Raw genomic sequence first — 25,483 nt, 5'->3', positions numbered from 1 at the left:
GTGGTAATGGTAGTTGCAAGAAGGGACTTTCTCTGGAGCGAGAGGTAAGGGCATTAGAAGAGTTCTGTAGCGTGGCTGCTGCAAGCTCCTCCCGTATAACATCGCGTGAAGACAGAGGGATGGTGTTGTCGAGGGGATCGTTGAGCGCGGTAGAATGATCGGGAAACATAAGGCGCAGCTCCTCACGCTGTCGATGATAGGGACTTGCTATGAAGGTGCCATGAGGGGAGCCGTGGTTGGAATCGCTGCAGTCGTCGGGGTGCGAGCGCGTTTGCTCTCGTTGGGACGACGGCATGGCTCGGTGATAACGCTGACTCTCGTCGCATTCCGGGCCATTATATACTTAAACCCGCCTTCTGGTATACCCTCTAAGATATGTCTGACCTTGTCAGCCTTTGTCATGGTGGTGTCAGACAGTCTAGACAGCGCCAGTACGCCCCCGATGCATGTAATGTACTTCTCGTCGGGACCTTGTGCTCGGTACAAGAGGCGTCCCTCGGTAAGCTGTTTCCTTTGCGCCGAGAGTTGGAACACTTCAATAAATTTCCTCTTAAACCGGTCCCAGGAGGCGAAGAAATCTATAATATTGTTATACAAAGTGATTGCTGCGTCCTTGAAGTAGAAATTTGCGTCCACAACCTTGAGAGTGTCGTCCCATCGGTTGCGGGTGCTGATTTTGTCGTAGTCGCGGGGTCATTCAATGACATCCTAATCTGCAGTCAGAGAACACAGGTCCGTCCCGCTGGAGGATGGTTACGGTTGAAGCCGGCATTGTATCAGAGCTTTGCGAGCAGGGCTGCAGTTTCTGGCCCGATCGGACTACCGTGTTTATGCGGAGGGCCTGCAGCAGGGGTGGTAGGACCTCCACCAAGTAATACTCGATGTTGAGACAGGGCAAATACATCTATTAAGATGTGATTTATTGTCGTAACTACTTCCTCTTCCTCCTCCTCTATCCACAAGAAAAGGTAAAAGTAGACATAGGACCGGTTTAAGTAGGTTTAGACCAGGAACATGGCGACCGGAAAATTCGCTCGCGCTAGCGAAAGCGGATTATGTTATACCCTCTGCTAGATACGATAACAGCGCCGCAGCTATGACTATAGCGGCGCACGCGTGGCGGTTACTACGTAGCACCTCTCTTACAATGGTTCATATATTACCGAGGAGGGCACGCTATGGACCAAACATAATTCAAAATAAAAATTTTAAATATAGCTCATAACACGTATTACCCTTTGCTTATTATAATGTGTATCAAGGTGTTTGTTGTGAGGGATACAAAACCAAATCAACCAAATGGCGTGTCGACATTGGTAGAGCAGGGCATATTTTATGGCCAAATCGAAGCATATTATATTTTAATTACTATTGTCCCAAACCTTTTATTACAAGGTAAAAAAAAAAAACGCCGGTTGTAATCAACGGTATAACACGCTACCAATTAGATGTCAAATTTTATCAAGCTCTGTTGTGGTTAGAACTATATATAATTTATTGGAACTCTATGTTACATAAAGCTCAAATATGTTTCTTAAAATCAGCTGACCCCTTTAAACAAACTTTGATCTGTAATATATTTTATACTTTTTGAATATTAAACAAAATTTGAATTTCAGTGCCCAATTTTCGTCGCTTAGTAGTAGCACTAGAGGGCGAGGAATCATAATTGACGCTGCATACCAGCATACTGCCTTTAATCAGCTGCAGATAGTTTATCATAGTGGGTGTGTCGTGTAACTCGGGTGTGCGTTTGGGAAAAAAGCAGTGCGGAATTCGTGTTGTCAGGTGGAGGTTCTGGAAACAAAGGAACGGCCCAAAAAGCCTTGCATTATTTGGCAAATAAGTCCTGTTTCATTCATTGAACGAGCATCTCAAACAAGAAGTGTGAATTTCCCCTGTTGTCGATGCCATCCAGAAAACAATACAGCATGGGGAGAAAGTTGTCTATATAGAATTTTAGCAGTTTATACATCACGTTGTAGGAAGTTTCTTAAGAGCAAGCTATACTACCAGTTACGACGTCTATCGCCACATGTTAGTCAGAACAGACAATCTCGTCTACACGCAATTAGCGGCCTCCGTTGCAAGCTCCACGGGACGACCTTGACGCTTCCTTTATATGACGCCTTTTTTTTAGACGTTCCTTCCCCGACCTAAAAAAGGATTTACAATACAATCTACTCGTATTTCTTTTATACACTAATCAATTTCAAGTGCTTTGGCCCCAAGAACAGGAACAACTCGGCGATGTTCTTCTCGTGTACAGGCGTGCGACAAACCGACCATTTGCCCATTTGCAACGGGCTCTAGTTGAGTAACTGTGGCATACTATATAGTCACTAAAAGCTTAACAAACGCAATATGTGACATATAATGATGACGCTTTTTGCTCTAATTTTTGTGATGTGCACGATGAAGAAGCCATGACCGGCCTCGCCATCTTAATACCTTGGCACGGGCCTTCGTGTCGCGAGATGAGCCGTCGACGGCCGGGGCCAGAACACGTAAAAAGAACACGCAGAAGAAGACGAGCAGAAAGGCAAGAGACAGTGAAGAAAGGCAGCAGAAGACGGAACACCAGGGTCCGTCCGCTGGACTACTTTTACCTGGGTTCATTCCGGTTTTTCAAGACCGAGAAATCAAAAGTTCACCTGACCTACCACCCTCTGGGTTTGTACCGGCTTTTCAAAACCGGGAACTCAAAAGTTTTCTTTTTCGTCCACCTCCATTTGGGTTCGTCACATTCAGATGACAAATTCCTAAGCAATGTCACGTTGTGCAGTGGATTAACTGGCAGCGTTGATAAAAGTCGAACGAAAGACCTTGTGGCATGTCTTTTCGAATACTGACTTTCGAGTACCGACAAGTGCTATTTCGCTATATCTAAACCACGTGTGCTTACTTTATTGATACTGCTTTTGTAGCTTTTATTTTTTTGTATTTTCTTGGTTACGTAAATATTTTTCTAACCACACGCTTTTGTTCTTATGTATTGAAACATAAGAACCTAAAACATCATGACAATTTTGCGTCCGCCGCAGGACGAGACCGATTGAGGGTTATTTAAAAAACAAAAAAGCAGGAATGAGTGAAAGAAATTTAGTCAGTCTGGGGGAAGGGTTGTGTCTGCGAGACACCGAGCTTCGAACATGGGTGGAAACGAAGCAAGCACAGGAGGAAGACAAGAGAAAGAACGCGCAGCTGAACGCGAGGCTACCTGATACGCACCGAGACGGAAGACCGTATGCTACAACTCCGTATATGGTTGGCAGAGACCGGCATTGTACTGGGAAGGAGGCCTGCAGGTGATAGAGGAGCGGAAGGTCTGTAGGTGGTCATAAACCCTCACAAGATGCTCCCAGCGTTTAATGAGAAACCAAATCACTTGGACGTGTACTTGAAGCATTTCGAACACATCGCCGCAGGATATAACTCACCAAAATGCGATTGGGTTACGGCATCTAGCGCGTGCTTAGGTGGGGAAGCCCTAAAGGTCTTGGAGCGGCTGTCTCCGGATGATTTTATCTATAAATTTTGACAAAACTCTGCTAGCAGTTCTGAAACGGTTTTGTTTTACAGTGGAAGAATACCGAGATAAATTTCGCGAGAGCAAACCCCAGGATGGCCAAGTCCAAAAAAAGTAAAGTGCACTGCGAAAATTCAAGTTTCTTTCAACGCTGGGTGGAGATGACAAGCACCGCCGGCAACATTCAAATATCTGCAAAACCAACTGGTTGCCGAGGAAACCCTCAACAACCGCCACAACCGGTTGGTGTTGTTTCTAAAAAAAGGAAACGCAAGATGCTTAGCGTGATGGCAGAAGCGTGGTGCAGCTTCCTTGAAGCATAGCATAAAAGAAACCTGCTCATGTTTTGGGAAGAGCACGAGTCGGGAGACGTAAAGACGAAGGAATTCGACTGTTCCAACAGTCTCGTATGAAATGTTTCTTATATAATAAAACAAGACACAAAACCTCGGACCGTCGTTCGACAACCAAGCGACTCTACAGGGTGATTCAAGGAGAGGCCAGGCTCTTTAAATCGACCGCAAAATTCGGCTTCTTAACCTATCACGCTAAAACTTTGTGCAGCGTTGCACACATATGGTGCATTTTTTTGTAAAATTTGCAAAGAGCGGACTTACCTGAGGAAAATCTAAAGAAAGAAAAAGGCTTAGCTCCCATGGAAAGGCAGCGACGCCAGCGGTCTTCAAACAACACGGCGCCGTTTTGCATGGGAGACTAGAGATGGCGCAACGAACGCCGCCAACGAACGAGCATACGGCGGCGAGAGCCGGCGTCTTTAGCAGACGATGTTTTCGACTCAAAAGCAGCGCATTCCGCAGGCGGTGACAGTCGCAGAAACAAAAATAGGCGCGGTAACAACAAGGAACTGCAGTTGCTTGTCCGCTAAAGACGCCGGCTCCCGGCGTCGGGTGCTCGTTCGTTGGTGGCAGCTGGCGTCGCGACCGCTTGCGCCATCTCTTGTCTCCCGTGCGAAACGGTGCTGTGTTGTTTGAAGACCTTGGCTTCGCTGCGTTTCCATAGGAGCTAAGCCTTTTTCTTTCTTTACTTTTTCCTCAGGTAAGTTCGCTTTTTGCAAATTTTACACAAAAAAAGAAAACACCATCTGTGGGCAACGTCGCACAAAGTCGTAGCGCGATAGGTTAAGAAACCGAATTTTTCGGTCGATTTAAAGAGCCTGGCCTCTCCTTGAATCACCCAGTATATACCGCGTGCCCTGTCGTTGCATGCGACACGACTTGAAACCGTAGAGAAAGAAAAAGAGCGGCCAAAAGGAGACCTCCTGCCGTGTCTGTCTCGGATGAACACGAAGGACATATCACACAGAATACTTTGAAACGCAAACTAGAGAAAGAGAGGGAAAGGAACGAGGCTCCCAACATAGACCTGGATGGGGAGACGGCAACCCATGATATGCCCGCCTTTGGAGGTGCGCTGTTTGGCCATGTTGTCTGTTTAAAACGTTACAAGCAGCAAAACCTTAGTTGTGCGCCGCGCTCTTGTCCCAGAGGCGGTATTTACGGGGACCATTGCCACGCTAATGTTGGTGGATGGCCGCAGCAGTTAGGTTCCGGAAGGTGAAGTTATCATCGTTTACCCTTGTTTCGCTGGGAATGCTATCGTGAAGTGCCCTGATGCTCCTTTTTTACCAGTTATCACGCTGCAAGTCTCTGAAACAGGCGGTGCTACCTAAGTGCTCGCGCCTTCATGCGTTAAAGTTAGCCCACAAGAGTCCCATGGCAGGGAATCATGGCATCGAGAAGTCAGTCGATCGTGATCTGGAAGCTTTCATTTGGCTGAGCATACATAACGAAGTACGAGGACACGTGAGGTCGTGCGACACAGCAGGACGACAGGGAACCATGACCATAGCGCAGGCAGCGGAAGTAGCGGAGAGAATTCAAAATGTACGACCGCAGCAGGCAATTGATGTAGCCAGCTCTCACTGAAGGCGGCAGCGTATTTCTCTCGTAAGTTAGAATTATGTGTTTAGTGGGCCGTTCCTGTCCATCCCTTCGAATTTTGATTCTTTTTGTGGCGTTACCACCTTGCGCTTGCAGGCCCTCCACAATTTCTTCCTCGGAGCTGTCTGCCAGATCATCCTCTGATATCACACCGCGTATGGTGTTCAGTGTGTGGTAAGGAGAAACAGTCACCTTGAGGCTAGGGCCTAGAAGTTTTGGAATACCTCCACAAGAAGGTCGCCTGAAAAGAGCTTCCCAGCTTCATATTTCGCTCCTAGTGTGCTTTGGAGACCTTCAGCAACAATTAAAGGAAACACCTTGGACATCGCCAATAACGGGAAATACCTTGGACAAAAAGCTGGTAAAGTAGTCTTTTAAGTTTCAGTTGCTCTTGTTCATGAACGTTGAAAGGGCTTCTGTGCGGACTCCTTTAGGAGGCCGGTCACGTTGTTTTTGTTTGGTACGCATAGAGATCGGAAGGTATTCAGTATTTGTGGCGCACCGCCCTCTACCGTGCCCAACAAGGGGATATGTTATGTGCCATTACAAGAATGGCTGAGCTGGCACAATCATGCTACTAGTGCTACCAAAAAAATATAACCGAGTGTGGGTCTAGAAAAGCATCCGTCACGACCCAAGGTGAGCCCTTGCCTCCAAAGAAGATGAAAGGGGAAAGAAGGGTAGAAAGCGTGAAAAGGCAAGGAGGAGAGGAGGGAATGGCAACTGACTGAATCATCCTGGTCGGGTTTAAACCAGAACACCCGTCTACAAAAAGCAGGGGCCGAAGTGGTGTATTGCCTCGCCCGGGGGGCCCCGAAGGGTCCAACCGTACAACGGGCTCAGCTCAACCACCAATATCCCCTTTTCCCCGAACACAAGTTAAACAACACACATCCAGGCGCGTGTGGCTGAACCCACAGGACTGGGGGTTTGCGGTGACGCCACTCTCCAAGCACCTACTAAAGCAGGTGTCCCCTGCGGCCCCCGTACCTGGGGCTCATGGTGACGCCACTTACGAAGCACCTAACACCTAAGGTGTAGGGCGCCCGTTGCGGGGAGGTAATAAAATATAACGGCGCAGATAATAATATAAGGTCATATAACGCTAGATAATAGAACATAGCTGCATTACAAAAAATGGTGCAAAAGGCTGATGTCACCTAACAATTCTAAATGTAAACTAATCAATTTTACCCATAAAGTGTCTCCCTTACCCTCCAAATGTACTCTTGACAAATACGTAATCGAATCAGTACCAATGTATTAATATCTTGGCCTTAGACTAACACTTAGCCTCTTGTGGAAACCTCACATCGAAGCCATTTCTGCAGAACCTTCCCAGGCCCTCGGATTAATCAGACGTAATCTGCGAGACGCTCTCCCCTATGCGCGAAAGATGACCTATGAAACTTACGCAAGACCAAAATTAGAATATGCGTCCGTGGTTTGGAGCCCTCATCATGCCTACTTCAACATTTACCTAGAGTCAGCACAAATCCGAGACTGCCGATTCGTCTTATCATCGTATGACCCCTTCTCCAGTTTATCCTCTAAAAGTCCACTTTGACTTACACCCTCCCTTACCCATAGAAAATTATCTCGTCTTTGCCTTCCCCATAAAATTTATTACCAATGTCCGGAACCAAAAACCTTTTCTCTCACCCCCGATAGATTATCATCCCGCCTAAATAACTATTGTGCAATTAAACGAATTTCCTGCAAATCTAAGGCGTTCAGCGAATCTTCGGAAATGATTGTAAAGTACTAGGAATAATATTTCGCTTGTCGCGTAATTTTAAACAACCCCTTTAATTGATCCACCTTTTTGATTCTCGAGTGAGTTCGCGACTCGAGTTTTCTTGTGTCATATGGAACTGGATACCTGAGACACTGGCTTTAACAACCGAGAATGTTCAGAAAAAGGTTATCCGAATTGTTTACGATAGATACTTTGAGAGGCGCTTTTTCTATAATTATGAACATATACTTGAAATATTTTCACTTTCTATTCTGTCTACCAGGAGATCTGTCCGAGACTGTTTTTCGGCACAAGGCTGCTATTGGCGAATTTGATTCTCCGCAACTCCTTGAAAAGATGAACTTTCATTTTCCTTCACGTTTAACCAGACATTTTGTTTGCTTCTATGTTCACTCACTGTGCAATGCCTCGCCTCTCTCTCGGATTCGGTCATTATATAGCGGCATCGCACCACCCCACCTTGATATATTTGCAGCTGTTACAATGTATCGTCGCCATTTGTATAATCACATTTGCCTGTTAACTTTATGTGTGTTTAGGATTTTTTTGTTTGTTTGCTTGTTTTATTGTTTGTGTTGGTTCACCAAGGGGAATACCGATGTGGTTGTTTTTGGGCACCCAAAATAAAGAATATTATATTATAAAAGAATAATATTATTCCTTTTATGTGCCATCAGAGTGTGGAACCAGTTTCCATCCTCCGTCGTTAGCACCACTGATGAAACAGTGTTTTATGATATCTTACTAGCCCATCATGTATAACTTCTCCTGTTATTATTTATTTAGTGTTGTACCACTGTTACACTAAGGCGTCTGCTATTGTATTTCTAGTTATACTGCCCCCCCCCCCCCCCCCTCTTCCGTTATGTAATGCCCTAGCCGGGCCTTTGCCTTTAAAGGGCCCCTGAAAAGAAAAAAAAAAGCTATTTCAAGCAGTCTGGTTTGGACACGCGTGCCAAAAAATAAATTTTAAGCGAAAAAGAAAAGGAAAGAAAAGAAATAAAGCAATATTGACGGCGCGAGACGCAATTTAGTCGGCAGTCACCTCCTTTCCACTTGTTTTCTCTCGGCATTTCGGGCGCCTGGAGAGGAAGTAGAGTGGCTTGATCTTCACGACCGAGAGGGTCTTTCTGCATTGACTAGTGACGTCATGTACTTCGCGCACAGAATTTCAAATAAATAACTCGTCGTCAATATTGCTCTAAATTTCTTATTTTTTTGCGTAAAATTTATTTTTTGACACGCGTGTCCCAACTAGATTATTTAAATAAAACACTTTTTTTTTCAGGGGTCCTTTAAGATGGAAATAAAGGAAATGAAATGGAATGAAGCGTGTTCGGCTGAACGCGTTAGCAGCAAGTACTTAATTTATGCGCATGCTGCTAATAATGTGTCCTACAGCGTAAACACAGCATGTATTTATATTCGGGCTGTTTTGTTGCTATGCTGTGTTGTCGCGGGCTGATTTGGGACGTGCTGGTTTTGGCACGTACTCGTCTGTCGCCCTGCTGTTTTGACGCCATGCTCTTTCGTCGCGTGCTGTTTCGACGCGTGTTCTCTTGTCGCTGTGCTCTTTTGACGCGGGGCTGTTTTGGCGCGTGCTGTTTTGACGGCGCTGTTCTGTCGCGTGCTGTTTTGCCGTGTGCTGTTCTGTCGCCTTCCCGGAAAACACATGGGGGTAAAACCGCACTTGGGCGCATGCCCTTGAGAGACACGTCTTTTGAGCGCGTAGCAGTGTACATCGTCGGTTCCTTGTCGTGATCTTCGACCAAAGGCAACCTATATATACTTATTTTGGTCAACTTTTACACAAGCTATCTTTACGCGGTGGCGTACCACGCAGTCGACTCTGCTACCGCCGCGGAGGGAGTCATCAAAATGTTATCAAGGATTGCCTTTCCTTCCTAGATGAGCTGCGACCTTTGAGTTAAATAAATAAGTTTTGACCTGTTAGCAATCAAACAGCTGAGAACAACTCCCGCCCATCCGATCTGCAACGGTATGGTTCAACGTTTTAACGGTAGAATAAAAAACTACCACGAAAACAAAGCCAGGAACAATTAGAGTCCTGGGACTGGTACCTCACCCCCCTTCTTTTTAAATATCGGGAAGTATCCCAACCCAGCCTCCGATCGTGCGACGACCACTTACGGTCCTCGAGTAACTCTGGACAGGCGAAGAGCTGAGTGACGAATTCAAGACAACGTATGACTAGGTCCTTGACCTGAAAGTGCGACTCCAGCAAACTTTGAATCTAGCGCATTAAAATCAGGGTCAAGACGAAGACTCGCAAAAAGAAATTACGAAAAGAGTAACCAAGGCTGACAACTCAAGGTCGAAGATCGAACTCTCATTCTTCTTTCGACAAGTCATAGCAATCTTACGGCTGATAAAAGAATGAGTTTGACTGTTGGTTGGACCGGGGACACACCAAGAAGCTTTTCCAGAGAAACATGTTGAAGCACTATGAAGAACGCTTTCCAGAAGCCATCTCCCGACACTGACGTAGTCAGCAATTTTTTTTTTTTTCGGACGGAAGGGCCTCCCCCCCTTCCTTCCTCCCGAAAAAAAATTCCTGGCTTAGGTGGCTGGGATGTCCATGACATGGGGTACGGAGAGGGTGAAGGGGGCGAAATTCATGTGTATATTATAGGGTCGGCTGAACTTCGGGGGGGGGGGGGGGCTGAACCCCTCAGACGCCTCCGCCAAATGTGTGGACACGGTTCCCCTACAAAAGCACGACGGGCTTCACATTCCGTCTATTCCGAAAGCCTACAACTGCTATCGCGCGAGACGCGATATTCGGGTATCTGGCGCACGAGTGTTTGGCGCTAGTGTGGGGTCCTTAAAAAGTTCCGGATCTGCCTCTATGGTACTTCGATTTCGGTTCAAAGTGACCATCAGCCGCTGCACTATCTTACCCAAGCCACGTACCTGAGCGGTAGAGTGTACGGTGGATTGCGCATATCAAGGGCTCTGAAAATTTGGGGGCAGAAGACATGAGCCTCTTACAGTAGTACGTCACGTCAGAGTAGTCCTCCTTCCCTTGAACTGTTAATATGCCTTTATTTTTTGATTATAATGTTTGCATTTCTTCGCGGGGAAGTTCGTGCATCCTGTCTATTTTCGCTTGAACTTTAGATAGGCTTTTGTTTGTCAATCGCAGAGTGAATATTTCTCCTCGCAGGAAGTTGGCGTATCTTGCCTAGTTGTTTAACAAAAAACAAATCGAAAGCTGGGATTCTTGTGATGTGCACGACCAAAAAGCATGGCCGGTCTTTCAATCGTCACACCATGGCATGAGCTCACGTGTCTCGAGATCAGCCGTCGACGGCAGGGGCTAAACACGCACAAAGAGGAATAAAAATACAACAAAAAGACGAGCAGAAAGGCGAAATACAATGAAGAGAGGCAACAGGAAATGGTACGCCAGTATCCGTCCTCCGGTCTACGTCCATCTGGGTTCTTCTTGACTTTTCAAGACCGGAAACTCAAAGGTCCGCCTACTCATCTTATGCTCCTGAGTTCGTCCCGGTTTTCCAAGACCGGAAGCTCAAAGGTCTTCCCGCTCGTCTATTTTCATTCGGGTTCGTCCTGGCTCTCCACGTCCGGGAAGCCAAAGGACCACCTGCTCAGCTGCCCCACCTTCGCGGGGATCAGGAACCACAAGCCACCGATCCGACCCGACGACACATCTCTAAGCAACGTCAAGTGGTGCAGTTTATCTACCGGCTACGTACATGCTTGTAGAAAAAAAGACTTTTCACGCACATTTTAAACATTTAACGCGTTTCAGTTTCAACAGCATGTGCTTCCTTTATTGATACCGTTTTTGTCATGATTGTTTAGTTTATTTCATATGTTGCATAAATAATTCTCTAACCAAACGATCCCGTCTTCATGTATTGAAACAGAACAACTTAAAACATCATGACCGATTCCTTCTTTGACCTTCCTCTTGGCTGATGGTACAATCTCACTTGATGCGAAGCGATTAAACTCTCGGATTCGCCACGTTCTGTGTTCCTTAAGCCGTCAGTGACTTGAATATAGCGTCTGTTGTTATTTCTCAGCCACTGATGCTGCTATTCACAGACGAAAAATTGGGCACAGAAGTTTAGCTTGTTTTTAGTTTGTGCGGATTTACAACTTAAACATTGACATACCCTCGTACGCTGCACGACACTGTTGGACCGAACATGACACCGGTGTTTTTTTCGCATTTTTCTTTGAAACAAACCCTTTTCGAAATTCAATGCCATCTGGTCATTTAAAAAGCAATTTCACATTCGCCAAACTAATGGCGGTCATGATGCTGTCCTTTTTATCAGGCACCGTCACTCTCGTATCCCATGTCAGATGAGAATTCGTTTTTAGTCACGTTATTATTGCGACTTGATTTATGGCATTTCTGATGGTATGAAGATAATACGTGACTAGTACAAAGCGGCGTCCCATAAGTCCTTTGATTAAATTTCAGCCTTCAAAAGACTTTAGAACCCAACTTGTGCTAAGAAATTGGTTGGAGCACACTCCAGAATAAACGCGTATACACCTGTTGTATCTACGCTGTTGTGCGTCATGTTGGACTGACGCCTCGAACGTTCAGACCTCACATATCCGAATGGTAGCGCCTTTAATTTCATCCTTCAACAGCCTCAAAAAGACCATCGTCAGCTTGGCACAAGTGCCATCCACTGAGATGATGATTGTGATCAATGTTGCTAGACTGACCTTGTAAAGGGTTGATTATATTGAGCTTTATATCTTACCACGTAAGTTATTGCTCCAAATGAGCACTTCCCGAAGTTTTGATAAAATACTTTAATAAAAAAAGAAAAATTTTCACGTAGAGTCGCGCAGTGTATGTAGAAAAGCGTTCAACCCATGAGGTAAACCTATTCACAATGACGAAATAGATTTAAGATAACTCACATATTTGAACAATGCAGTAATTTCGGATGTCTGCAAAAGCCATTCGGGATATCCTACGGAAATGCTCATTTGGTCAACCTGGAAATAAGCCGAGAGATGAGAACTACGTTTGCCCCACAGTCGCAAAACTAGCACAAGCTAATAGCGCATACCTTATTTTGTGCAGCCTTTCTAGTTGCGACTTGCAGCCAAGTCTTGTCAACCAATGTCTTGACGGCTTCTTTAACTTTGGTGGTAATTTCCATTACCTGTTAAGTGGCACATAAAAACAAAGCTATACATCTACCGCATTCAGTTTAGTAAAGGTTCAAGCTGTCGTAAGTAGCACAAAAAGCAGCGGTCGTGTGCCTTTATAGTTTTATATTCTGAGATTGCCGCTCGGCAGCTCTCAACTATAATTTTTTTATTCTAACAGTACACATAAATAAGGTGGCCGCAAGTTTTATGTCAATCTGAAAGCTGAAGTGTTTCTGCTTTATATTATGTGGCACCGGCTATTAAGGAAGGTGTTGACTTCAGTGAAGGAAATTCATAGTAAAACTCGTTACCTACATGAATACATTGCTGTATAATACCAGACAGTGCACGTGTCGTTGTGTCCTACTAGAGTGATGCGTATTTTTATCAGCGTTGCATCACATTTTATTTGAGATATTGACGAATTGGCACAATTGACTGTTTTAGCTACTCGCGTCGCTGATCTTGACCCTCGGGGGGCGGGAAGCCACGTGACCTTGGGGGTCACGTGACCTTGTGGGAGTCACGTGACCTTGGGGCGTCACGTGACGTCGGGGGTCACTTGACCTGGGGCCACGTGACGATGCCGATGACGTCATCAGTGACGTCACTGATGACGCCATCAGTGACGATGACGATGCGAATGCCGGTGACGTCATCAGTGACGTCACTGATGACGTCATCAGTGATGATGACGATGACGATGCGGATGCCGGTGACGTCATCAGTGACGTCACTGATGACGTCATCAATGGCTATGACGTACACGGGTGGTCACGTGACCTCGGGGGTATCCCCAGGTCACGTGACCCCCCCGGGGTCACGTGACCTGGGTAACCATCGTGACCCTCGTGAGGGTAACCCTAGTAACCCTTGTGAGGGCAACTCTCATAACCCTCGTGACCCTCGTGAGGGTAACCCTCGTGAAGGTAACCCTTTTGAGGGTAACTAACCCTCGTAACCCTCGTGAGGGTTACGAGGGTAAGTAACCCTCGTGGAGGGTAACCCTCGTGAAGGTAACCCTTTTGAGGGTAACTAACCCTTGTAACCCTCGTGAGGGTTACGAGGGTAAGTAACCCTCGTCAGGGTAACCCTCGTGAAGGTAACCCTTTCGAGGGTAACTAACCCTCGTAACCCTCGTGAGGGTTACGAGGGTAAGTAACCCTCGTGGCCCTCGTGATCCTCGTGAGGGTAACCCTCATGAGATTAACCCTCGTAACCCTCGTAACCCTCACGAGGGTTACGAGAGTTACGGCTACGCCGACGCCGACGGCGACGCCGACGCCGAGGCCGACGCCGACGCCGACGCCGACGCCGACACCGACGCCGACGCCGACGCCGTTCAAGCCGGGAACGGGCCCCTAAGAGCTGCGCTCTAAAAACACGTAGACTGTTTGCGTAGCAGCCTTTGCAGGTAGTGTGACACCACTGGTCATGTGTTGACAGGCGTGAAGGTTACTGCTCAAACATCCGATGTACCAAGAAGCAGTATTTTAGGCAGCTGTCGAGCCACCGATGTATCAAGAAGCAGAACGCATAATTGCCTTTTGATTTCGCGGAGCGTCCAATTTGAAGCCTTTGATTGCGGTGCAGGTATGTGGTTCTGGAACATATATTAGGCGTTCCTGTCTATTATCTTAGTCTAGGTACTATATAAACGTTACTAATGCATTCAGATTTGTTTTACACCAACACTTATATACAGGGTGCTTGTTTTACAGCGCACCTCTTGAAGGAGCTGTGCAATAATTTTTGTACTGTGCACAAATACCACTTAAAACGGATCCCTAACGTTAATGACCTATGAAACACGCGTTCGTTTTTCACCCCACGCAATAGAAGTCCCAGAAAAAAAATTAACAAAAACGAGCAGAGTTCATCCCCTCAACTCGCAGCCAGAACAAGCGGCCACGTGATCTGGAGCCGATTATATGCCGCCAGTGTTGATCATAGCCACGCGCTGGAGTTGGCAAAGCGCAGGGCACGCGCTGAGTTCCAGACATTGTTATGGCTCGGCTGTTGTCGTCGTTGCAGCGATTGGACACGGGTCACAACCCGAAAGCTTCTCGAGCTAGCAATTGTTACGAGCCCAAGTCGAGTGCCCACGCAATGCTCGGGTCCAATCTGTGAACCGCATTCAAATATCGTCACTTGGGTGTACTGCGATCCCCGAGTTACGTCATCAAATTTTGCAAAGGAGAGGTTGAACGAAAATGATCGCGTTTGTCCTTGAAATTACACCGCAACAAAGGAGTTTCTTGGCCAATGGCGTTGCGTGTGAGTATCCTTGAGTCCCAGGTGTGCCAGTAAGCTCGTGTAGAGAGAAAACATTCCGATTGAATATCGTTGCACAGCTCCTTTAAGCGCCCGTTTCCAGCTTGAGCGGCGTTACCTTCGCAGTCGGCGCAACCGCACGTTGCATTATGGGACGTTTCCCATAATGAGGTCACACGTGACATAACGTGTGACATCACGAGGGTCACGAGTGGTGTCCCGAGGGTCACTGGGGTCACGAGTGACGTCACAAAGGTCACTCGGGAAGGTCACGACGAAGGTCGCGACCTTCACGAGTGACGTGACGAGGGTCACTAGGGTCACGTGTAACGTAACGAGGGAAGAGGTATTAAGGGGGAGGAGGAGAGGAGGAGGGGGCGGAAGAGGAAAGGGGGCGGAAGGGAGGAGGAGCAGGAGGGGTGGAGGAGAGGGTACGGAGTAGGGGCATATTCTCCTCTTTGTACTCTCCCCTCCTCCTCCTAACTCTAATTTGGCATTACAGGGAATTGTAAACGTCTCTCATATTTTAAGCTAAACATATTTGTTTCGAGAAGTTTTAAACTTTAGTGCATTACCACGCTTCTCACGCGCTCAAATTCTTTCTGAAAATTACTGATTCAGTGCTTTTCGATGGCGCTCAGCAAGTTTATAATTGAAATCATATGTCTATTTTAACTAATTTAAAAGGTAAAAGGTAATGTTCATATAATTATTGAACTAATTAGTAAGTATCGCGCATTTTCTGACGTCCGCCTCTAGGAGTAATGCGGTCCCAAGAAAAATATATTTTTACCTGCGATACACTAATCGTTGCGACTTTCTCACTCTTACGTAAAACACCCTGTATATCTACTGGCCAGTTTAAGCCACGTTCACTCTCTTTTTTGTGGTCACGGGCCATTTCCTAAGGTTTAGACACACCCACCCAATTTAATCGAAGTCGTTGGTCATTGAAGGCACACACTCAATATTAAAAAGAGGAAAAAAATGAAACCCATGTTTAGTGGCTTCTAAAAAGCTGCAAAGACGCCGATTAAAAAAAAAGAAAGTTTCACAGAGAACCGGAAGAAGCATTCTGTGCGTTCACTGCGTAATTCTCAACACGGCGTCGTTTCACGTATTGTGAGACTCGCGGTGACGGCGATGGCAGCGGACGACGGGTGTCGAACCTCTGTCCTCCTTTAAAAGAGAAAAAAATGGCAAGCACGAAGTGCGTACTTCGAGTTAAGTATGCACGCGTACGATCTTTTTACTGGGTTCGAATGTGGCCAATGCCTGGTGCTGCCCGTCTTCAACCCGGGAGTGTTTTTGCTGGAGGAAAGTCGGCAGCACACGTTCCAATCTACAGCTGACCGGCTGCATTATAACTAGCGAAGGTGTTTCTGAATGGAAAGCGCCGAATGAACAAGGACGACGAAGGGAACAGAGATAAAGCGTACTCTCAACTGAAGGTTTATTGAAACAAACATTGGCTATTAATACCGTCTTTCTGGCTGCTGGCTCAGAAAGAAAAACTCCTTATCTATCAAGTGCAGTGACGGCGCACTAATGCACACGCCCTCCACTCGCTCTCTTACGCAGAATGCCTCATGTATTTCTCGCGCAGTTTTGTTTGCGTATCTGTCCAGAACTGTTGTTGTTTCCCAATTGCGGGCCACATGGGCACCTATCGCAGTGCACCGCGAGATTGCCCGACGGGGACCGTTTCACTGACCGGACATATTCTCTTGCTCCCTCATTTATGAAACGCCCCATTTGCCCCACATATTATTTCCCGCAACACATTGGTATGTTATATTCCACTGACGTTACACACTCCACATATTGCTTTGCGTGTTTCTTTTGGCGCACTTTACCCTCTCCCTTATCGCTGTTTATTTTTGAACATAGATGGAAAAGCTTGTGTGGCACTGCAAACACCACTGACACTTCAAAATAAGCCACCACCTTTTACTGATTATGAGATAGATTGTGAATGTAAGGAGTCACCGCCGGTGTTGTTAGTTGTCTGGAAGGAATATGAGCGTCATCTTTTGTCTTCATCTTGGGAACAACGTTATCCGCTACTTCCCCCAAGAAGCGATCGGGGTACCTTCCGCGTTTTGGGTGATTCACCTGCGTGAGGAAGCTTTCATCCGCGACGTGGTGGCATGACTTTGCCAACGAGGCTCTCATTAGGGACGATGCTGTTCCGCTTTTAACGAGTTTGGATTGCGCAGAATTGAAGGGCAGAACCAATTCCTTAGTTCGCGGCTCATACTTCCAACAAACGTGGTCACCTTCGAAGTTGAGGCTCAAATCCGAAAACTGCAGACTTCCCCTCGTCATTGTTTCATGGGTAAACGTCAATCCACGTGGATTCAAGTTAAAACAATCCAGCACATCGTTGATTAAGTCCACGCTAACAATAACGGACTTCGAGGCCAGCACCAAGTAGTCATCCACATACCTACAGATTGCGAATGCCCCCAATGTTTCAATATTCTTACGTATTCCCTTATCACACACAGCCAAAAATATATCGTAGAGCACTGGGGCTACACGGTGTTTCCCCAGTACCTCAGTGGAAAGATATCCGCCTCACACGCGACGGAACCGGGTCCGAACCCGTGTAAGCGTAAGTTTTTTTTTTTTTTTTGTTTTTTTTTTAATGTTTTGCTATATTTACTATTTTCGTTTTTCAATTATCACTGAAAAAGGCAAATCTTGTAGACGAAACGTCGCTGAACCAAATGGTATGGGATTTCGTTTTGACACCTGCGAACTCAATGGAATCACTTTCCGCAAAATGCAAGGAGCATATAAATCGGGGAACGTCCGCTTTACGAGGTGCCCGTGGATGTTCTACAGCAATTGCAGTCCGCCCTTGGTGCCGATCTCGTTAATCCTTCGGAAACATGTGCAGACTTTGCCGCACAATGCCACTTTTTTCTTACGCAGGACTTGTGAGGCAGCTTTTCACGCGACATCTTGGGGGTATTCTTTTCGAAGCCGATCACGGGAATTCACCACGGGCATTCACTACTCACCTCCAACTCTCGTGCAAAACAACGCATGTTGAACTACAGAACAGCGAGCGGAACAAACATAACCTCAAAGGAATCGCACGGCAAACGGTTCCCCGCCACATATGTCAACTGCTGCGCAAAAAAAAAAAAAAAAAAAAAAAAAAACAAGAGAGGAAAAAAAGGGCGCACGGTCGTGTGCAGCCACGTGACTTCAGCCACTCACTCTCTCCTCTCCACTTCTTCGACCTCCGTGCGCAGGTTTTGGTTTCGGTTTCGAGCAGTGGCGTTTTTCGGCTTTATTAAATATATACATGACTCTTGCAAATTATTAATTGGGTAGACTTCCGACACCATAATACATCGCGTGACAAAAATTTAAAAAAAAATTGGTGTGTCAGTGTCCCCTTAAAATTCCGATTTGTAGGAATATTATTTATTGAGTCATAGCTGCAGCATATTTGGAAAATCTCTTTCCCCAAATGTGGAGTATAAACAAATGTTATAAAACAAAATTCAACATTTCGTGAGAAGCATTAGGGAGTTTTAGAATAGTGCACGCTAAAGTTTTGCGTGCGCAAAGAATAGCGTCGTCGCCACTGCGCATGCTCTGAACGCAAACCAGGTTTTGCGCTTTGCGTGCGCAATTTTAGCGTGCGATATTTCTCGGAAATAGCGTGCGTACGCAGAGTCTTTGCGCTTCTCCAAGATGGATTCATGATGAGAAGTTGGCTAAAGCCGAGACGAGCAGAGTTAAAAAAATGGCGGCTTCCAGGATTCTGTCGGCGGCTGCTTTGGCGGCGTCGTGAGTGCGACGTCGGCGGCATCCTCGCGATTGCGATTTTCAATACGGGACGACATTGCACTTGGTTTGGCTACGATCACCGGCAACTTAATGCTTGTGACGCGCGAACATTTCTCGGCGAAGGTACGATGTGCGAAGGTTAGTACACGAGACCTCTCTTGCCGAGGCAACGCAAGCGGACACGACCGGTCAACCGCTCGCGTCGTATTCGCATGTTCGAACAAATCTAAAATACTACTCTAGACCAAAAAAACTTGTTTTTTTTTTTTTTTGTAAAGTTACAGCATTTCGTGCTTGAAATAAAAATTGTGACTGTATCTTGATGGCGTCGCAGCGCGAGATGCTTGGGCTTTTGCACCGCGACGGAGAAACGCTATTCTAAAACTCTCTCGCGTCGCGTGCGCTAATACAAGCGCTAAAATGGCGTACGTTATTTTAAAACTCCCTATTGTCAGTTATAGTCACACTAAATATTGCAAAGAACTAATCAGATTCTCTCTTTAACGAGTCAACCTATTATTAGCGGAACTTGAACTCCAAATGTACCTTCTTTTAACTGTCCTAATTACTTTGCCATAACATACTGTATTTTATTTAGAGTTTAACCCACACTAAATTACAATTCACTATGGCGAATTGAATGAGTATGATTCACTTATCCAATGCACACTCTCCTTAGAGAAACGGGTAACAACATAAGACATTTATAAATTGTCTAACGACTTCCTACTGGCAAGCCTATTTATTTAGTTGCACTTACACGGGTGTAGGCTTACCGAAATGGTGCTCGATTTCAGAAAGCACGTCACTGACCTATATACATTAAAACGAACTAACGTCTCCTGTACATTTCAAAATATTTTAAAAATGTAAGAATAACAAAATAGTATGCATATGCTCACCTCGTCCCGAATACGTTGGTCCTTAAAAAAGTTCTTAACATACAGTTGACCCAAAGCGTGCTTCATAGTAACCATCAGGTCCCGCATGCAAAGGCTCGTGAAATCCGGCTCTTGTGGTTCATTGTAAGTAGGATCGACAGTTTTCATGAAACGTGTGTAGTCGAAAAACAGATTTGATTTTGAGAACTTAGTGAGTTGAGATAGGTATTTATACCCAAGAAAGTTATAGAGCTCATCCCTGATAATGCAAAAAGAAACAATGGTAGAAAACATCGTGAGTAAAACGTGGAACTTTGTAAGTTCATTTTAATATCATTGCGTCATGCTTTTAAAGCGCAAGTACTATATTCGATGTACACTCTCCGGCGATATGAAAGACCCACTCGGAGCGCGTGGCAGAGGCGGTGGCTGAGGGGGGCGCTGCTCGCGCTTTGGGCAATTCCATGTCGCTCGGAGGGGAGGCCTCACCTGGTGCTCAGCTCCGCCAGCTGGCGAGCCGCGTCGAGACGTGCTTAAATTTTGATTTCGGTTTGGCGGGAGAGCGCGCTTTCTACAGGGCTTCAGCATAACTGTAATCTTTGTTTTTTCGCAGTGCTTGATTTGATAATTTGCACAAAAAATTTATAAAAGCGCCCGTGAAAACGATACTTCATTCGAGCCTCCTTTACAATACTCCCAGGCTTGCCTTGCAAGAAGCTCTCTCCCGCCAAACCGAAATCAAAATCTGTTAAGCACGTTTCGGCGCGGCTGGCGCAGCTGAGCACTGAGTGAGGCCTCCCCTCCGACCGACATGAAATTGCCCAAAGCGAGCGCAGCGCCCCCCTCAGCCACCGCCTCTACCACGCGCTCCCTGTGGGTTTTTCATATTGCCGGAGAGTGTACATACGCCAAACTCTGTGTACAAAACAACCGCATCCCCCCCCCCCCCCCCCCCCCAGGTGCCAAGGTGTCTGCACTGCGCGTGCGCAGAACTTACATTCGCGCCAGGTCAAGTAACTGGTCGTGCCCAGTCCTGAAGGAATGTCCACACATACTCCTATGTCATGGGCCTCGCTGGTCTCTAAACTTTATGCGCTCGGGTAGATGGCTAACAAACGTTCTATCTCTCAAAGACCAAATATTTGTAGTAAACTGCCGTATCATTTACATAAAGACATTGTATGTTTTGACATTCGTAAATTCAGACATAACATTTTTCAATGTTACTTTCAGAAACAAGGGTCGTTTTTGTAGCTTCTATATTTACTCCACGTAAACTTTTCCTAACAATTCAATTTTAAAATGACAAAATGGTTCAATAAATATCTTGTGTTAGGCATATTAAATCATTAGGCTCGCACAATAGTCAGGTACGACAATATTTGAAAAGTAACGAAAATATTGCACCTATATGATTTAAATTTAATTTTTTGTTTTAGCCTTCGCTAGTCAAGTAACTTTTCACGCCGGAATTATTTACGAACTTCAAGATTTCTTTTATGTTAATCCCAGAATGAATATATAAATACCATGAGCTGCCCCAGGATAAGTACTGAACGCTCTATTAAGAATGAACGTTATGCCCGAACTTTATATCAAGGTCATAGGTCTGTCCGGTATCTTAAGCTTTTAATTATCAAAAATAGCATGGACGCTTGTTCTACAGGTTATTGGGCCAAAGTCGCAAAACAAGTGCCAGAGCTAGCCTTACTGCCAGGGAGTTCGGCTGGTGAGGTATTGGTGGTACGCAGGTGGTCTGCAACTTATAGATATTAACTTTAATGTTTTAAATAGAAATAAATAGCAATTAAATATATATGAAGTTCAATTTTACTCGGCACATTTTATTTTATTTGGTGTCTCTTGATTTCTCCAGTTAAACTGAATTTTTTTTGCCGTAGCTGTATCAGGTAACGGTGATTCCGCAAACGCAGATTGCGCCGGATGGTTGTACTCGCGCGTAGGTACACGCGCATATACCAGGACGCGTCGTGAGACTGGTTCTACGTCACGGCAGCTGCTGCCATCGTGAAAGCGCTGAGCCAGACTGATGCGCGCACGTCTCCTCAACAAATACCATTATTAGGCGGCGCATTATGCAAGACCTGGGAGCTTAGCTCTGTGCATGTCTTGCATAACTACCGATAACAAAAAGTTGGAAGCGGCCGTGGTTTCTGGTACCGCGTCCGCTTCGTACTCGGCGGAACTAAGGTGAAATCCTGGGGGCGACGATTTGTTTAGGTAGAATTGGTAGAGCGTGTTGGTTAAACATGTTGGTATGCGAACGCAAAAGGAGGCAAGGGACACACAAAAACACGCAAGACACGAACGCTGTCCGTGTCTGACGATTTTTTATTTGTCGCTTGTCTTCTTTCGAGCTCCATACCATTTTTTTTATTTACGTTCATTTGAAGCATATGATAGCATCAACTAGAGACACCTTTTTCTCAGAATCTTTCAACGATGACGCTGAGCAAGTTTCTATTCATAACCATACGTTTATTTTTACCCACTTAAACCGTTCATATTAAATTTTAGATAATTATTTGACCTCGGTTAAGGCCTATACCGATTTATTATGTCCAACTGGCCGTAAAACTCCTCTACAAACATCATTACTGGTGCAGTAATGATGTTTGTAGAGTTGGGAGATATTTATTTATTTTTAAATCCGTGGAAGGTGCTTCCACTGATTTAAAAATAAATAAATATCTCCCAATTAAATATCTAACACCCTGATATGCAAAATACGTGAAATCATGAACTTTATATTTTAGAGTCGCTTGTCGAACATATTTTTTTGCAAATTCTAAACTATACATCTGTTCTATGACAATGTGACAATTAAAAAAAAATTAATAGGCCATATGAGAACAAATATTATTTTGTGTATTTGTGTGCACATCACTTTAAAAAGTGTATCTCTAAGCACCGTAAAATATGAGGGGAGTTATTATGTACGCTGTAGTGTAAAGTTAGAGAAAATATATATTATCAGTTGCTTACTGTTCATTGTCTTTAAGAGCGTTTTCAACCTTGGCGTGGTACGCAGTGCTCTCAACAATAATAATTTGGGAATCAGTTAAGGAAACTGTTTTCTTGAGCGTAGAAAATTCCTTTTTAATCAACTCTTTATACTTTATCATCTGCAATAAAAGCAAACGGATGCCTAATATTATTTATACAAGTATATTTGAGTTTATAAGAAAAAAATATTTTGTTTAGCAAAAAAGCACGACACCGGTTGATTTGACCATTGAAATAAGACTAAAACATTTTTAGTGTTTGTTCGCGTTCTATGCAAACCCATGGAAACCTTGTAGATTTGATAAAAATGGTGCTTTAAATATTTAGAAATTATTACAGAAAAACACACGAAGTACTTCTGTAAACGAAGTTTCTCAAGTTAATCGTGGATAGAACAAAAAGGCTCTGAAAGTAGATGATGTAGCACGTTATATTTATACCTGAATTGTGTCGGCATCAACAGGGTTGATATTTTCACACTAACTCGAGTCTTCCTAGACTCACATGCTTAATTTCAAAATACAGGTTTTCTCCAAACAAAAGCCAGCCAATATAAGTTTTTTGTTTGTCTGAACTAACGGTATTTTTCATGTAAAACTTCAAATTATAGAAAAGCTCTGGCATGAAATCACTGGTTCTTCGATGACTGTTTAGAAATGAAGACGGAAAAACACGAAATACTTCTTTAAACAAAGTTTCTCAAGTGAACCACGGAAAGAACAAAAGACCTCTGAAAGTATATGAGGTAGCACGTCATATTTATGCCTGAACTGTGTCGGCATTGTCAGGGTTAATATCTGCATATTAACTCGGATGTTCCTAGCTTCGCATGCTTAATTTATTGTTATTATAATTATTACTGCATTTGATATAATTCATAGTGTAGTAACCACGACTAAGCACGACGATCCAAACGAGAAGATTATTTATGGCGTCCAGCTCGTTCTTAGAGCTTACGAAGCGATAATGTCCCATGCGCGTGACGAACGCAGCCCATGTCATGAGCGTGATGTCTCAGCCCTTCGCGCTAGTCGCTCAGCGCTTGGTTCTTGCGCTACAACACATAGCTCCAAAGCAAACACGAAATTTAATGGGTTCTTTGAGAAAAAATTTTTTATGTAGCTAAAATATTATTGTTTCATCTAATTTGGATTACACGCCCCTGATTGTGTCTGGTTTCGATACAGAACGTGACGAACGATTTTTCGTTATCCTTCATAAGATATACAATTTCGTAAATGCTGTGAAGTGTGTATGGAATACGAAGGGAATACTACCATATTTACGTTTTTTAAGGTGAACTTACTCGTCCTTAGGACAGTGAATCGCTGCAGTGGTGAAATGAAAAATGCTTTCTGCATACTGCCTTTTCACGAAGTGGACTTGTTCGCCGTCCCGAACCTTTTGCAAAGGTATACGCTTGCGCTTTTACGACCATTGAAAGAAAACTTCATACGTATCGTGCAAATAAATGAAGTGGCGAGCATGAGAGTTTTAATCATAATATGCGTTACTGCCACAATTTACTACTTTTCGTAAAGCTAAATTAAGATTGTATCTGAATATGTTGATGAGTAGAGAAATGACAAACAACTAACAGGTGTTCTTAGAGTTGGTGTAAGGACTATCCAATTCTAAGTACAGTAATATAAATATTTCTCACCGTCGACTTCAAGTCGTTATCAATGGTACCAAGTGTAGTCGATTTCATTGAGTCCTGTTGTGCACTTCTCATCTTTAATAGAAAATAATCCCGTTCGGGATCGGTATTAGGTTGCATGACCTTTAAAGGACAGATTTGATTTGACTCATGAAGGTGTCGAATGTAATATCTGAGAAACCAGCCGGAAACAACTTCAAATATAGAAGCATAGTACACTAACAACGTTAATAAACGTGAAAAAAAAAACAAAAAAAACTCGCAAACAGTACCTTAACGGTCACGGTCCCACTGATTTTGTCAATATACGTGATTTTTGGCTGATCGTTACTTGTATCATTCTGAATACCTTTTCTAATCAGTAGTTTTATTTAAAGGACGACATAATTCTATTTCCCCTCGTATAGCTCATTTTATTTTTTATGTTTGTGCATATTTATAGTGTCACCAATAGGAAGCCACGAACTCGTTCTTTCGTCCGCTAGTTATCGTTTTTTGAAGGGACCATTAACGATAACATAATTTTGATGCTTATTTTTGTCCTAAACACACTGAAGCAGAGGTGGACAATGTTTTGATCTAATTATGAATTACTTCGTTTCCTACGGGTCTCCAAATATAGCCGTAAAGTCGGAAATGTCAGCATGGCGATTTTTTTTATTGAATAAACAAGAACTTTCAAATCTGCAAGATACGTTGTTCTTGGGATTAGTTATTTAAAAAAAAAATCAAACGCATGTCTAAAGTTGTTAGTAAGATAATTATTACAAACATATCAATATTTTATGCTGTAGGTGATGGGATTTCTAATTTTACTTTGCGAATAATTCAACTGCAGTAGTATATCTGATAGGGGTAAATTCTTGAGGTAGGCGAAGAAGTTTACGAGAGGTTTTGTTAAACTTTGAAGTATTAATGTTGAAGTAGCCTATCAACATCACTCTTTTGACGCATCTGTTTTATGGTCATATAAAGTTAATGACATCCAGTGAAACGGGCTGTCTTATATAGTCATATTACTCCATAATAGACTTCCTTCTTTGTTGCCAGGCAGTTTTTTTATTTAGATAGAAGTAATTAGAAACAAGAAAACTGTTTGGAGGCTTTGTCGTACCACCTGGTTGGAGGCCGAAGAGCCACAGATTTTTAGTTTTCAAAAAGTCACCGAGGGCGGCGCTGACGCCTCTATAATTATCATAGCCAATGTTATTTCAGCTCGGCAAGCCAAAACCGCCCGCATGATTTGTTGAGAAATGTAGTCTTGAGTTGGCACGTCTCAATAATAAATTAAATGTATTAGTGCTAGTATTTATTTGTTTAGTAATCGTATTCCCTGAATAAGGGACAAAATAGATTATGTTTGAGTTTATTAAAACATACAACGGTATCAACCTGTCTTTCTAAAGTTTT

At 44.3% G+C, this 25,483-nt stretch overlaps 1 protein-coding gene across 1 annotated transcript in view; it reads right to left on the bottom strand.

Annotated features, from left to right (window-relative positions):
* The window catches only part of LOC120844443 (neprilysin-1-like), a 126,736-nt gene that overhangs the window by 46,939 nt on the left and 54,314 nt on the right, over positions 1-25,483 (bottom strand). Inside the window, exons 7-11 of the mRNA XM_040216236.1 lie at positions 24,077-24,148; positions 22,393-22,532; positions 19,408-19,645; positions 12,337-12,432; positions 12,185-12,262 (exon numbers count right to left, since the gene is read on the bottom strand). Of these exons, the coding sequence (XP_040072170.1) occupies positions 12,185-12,262; positions 12,337-12,432; positions 19,408-19,645; positions 22,393-22,532; positions 24,077-24,148 (624 nt within the window). The remainder of the gene's footprint in view (positions 1-12,184; positions 12,263-12,336; positions 12,433-19,407; positions 19,646-22,392; positions 22,533-24,076; positions 24,149-25,483) is intronic.

This window comes from Ixodes scapularis, unplaced genomic scaffold (genome assembly GCF_016920785.2).
Source record: "Ixodes scapularis isolate PalLabHiFi unplaced genomic scaffold, ASM1692078v2 PGA_scaffold13__105_contigs__length_92229423, whole genome shotgun sequence".
Classification (NCBI taxonomy): Eukaryota; Metazoa; Arthropoda; class Arachnida; order Ixodida; family Ixodidae; genus Ixodes; species Ixodes scapularis.
The sequence above is the reverse complement of the archived record's forward strand: the minus strand, read 5'-3'. Positions and strand labels throughout refer to the sequence as shown.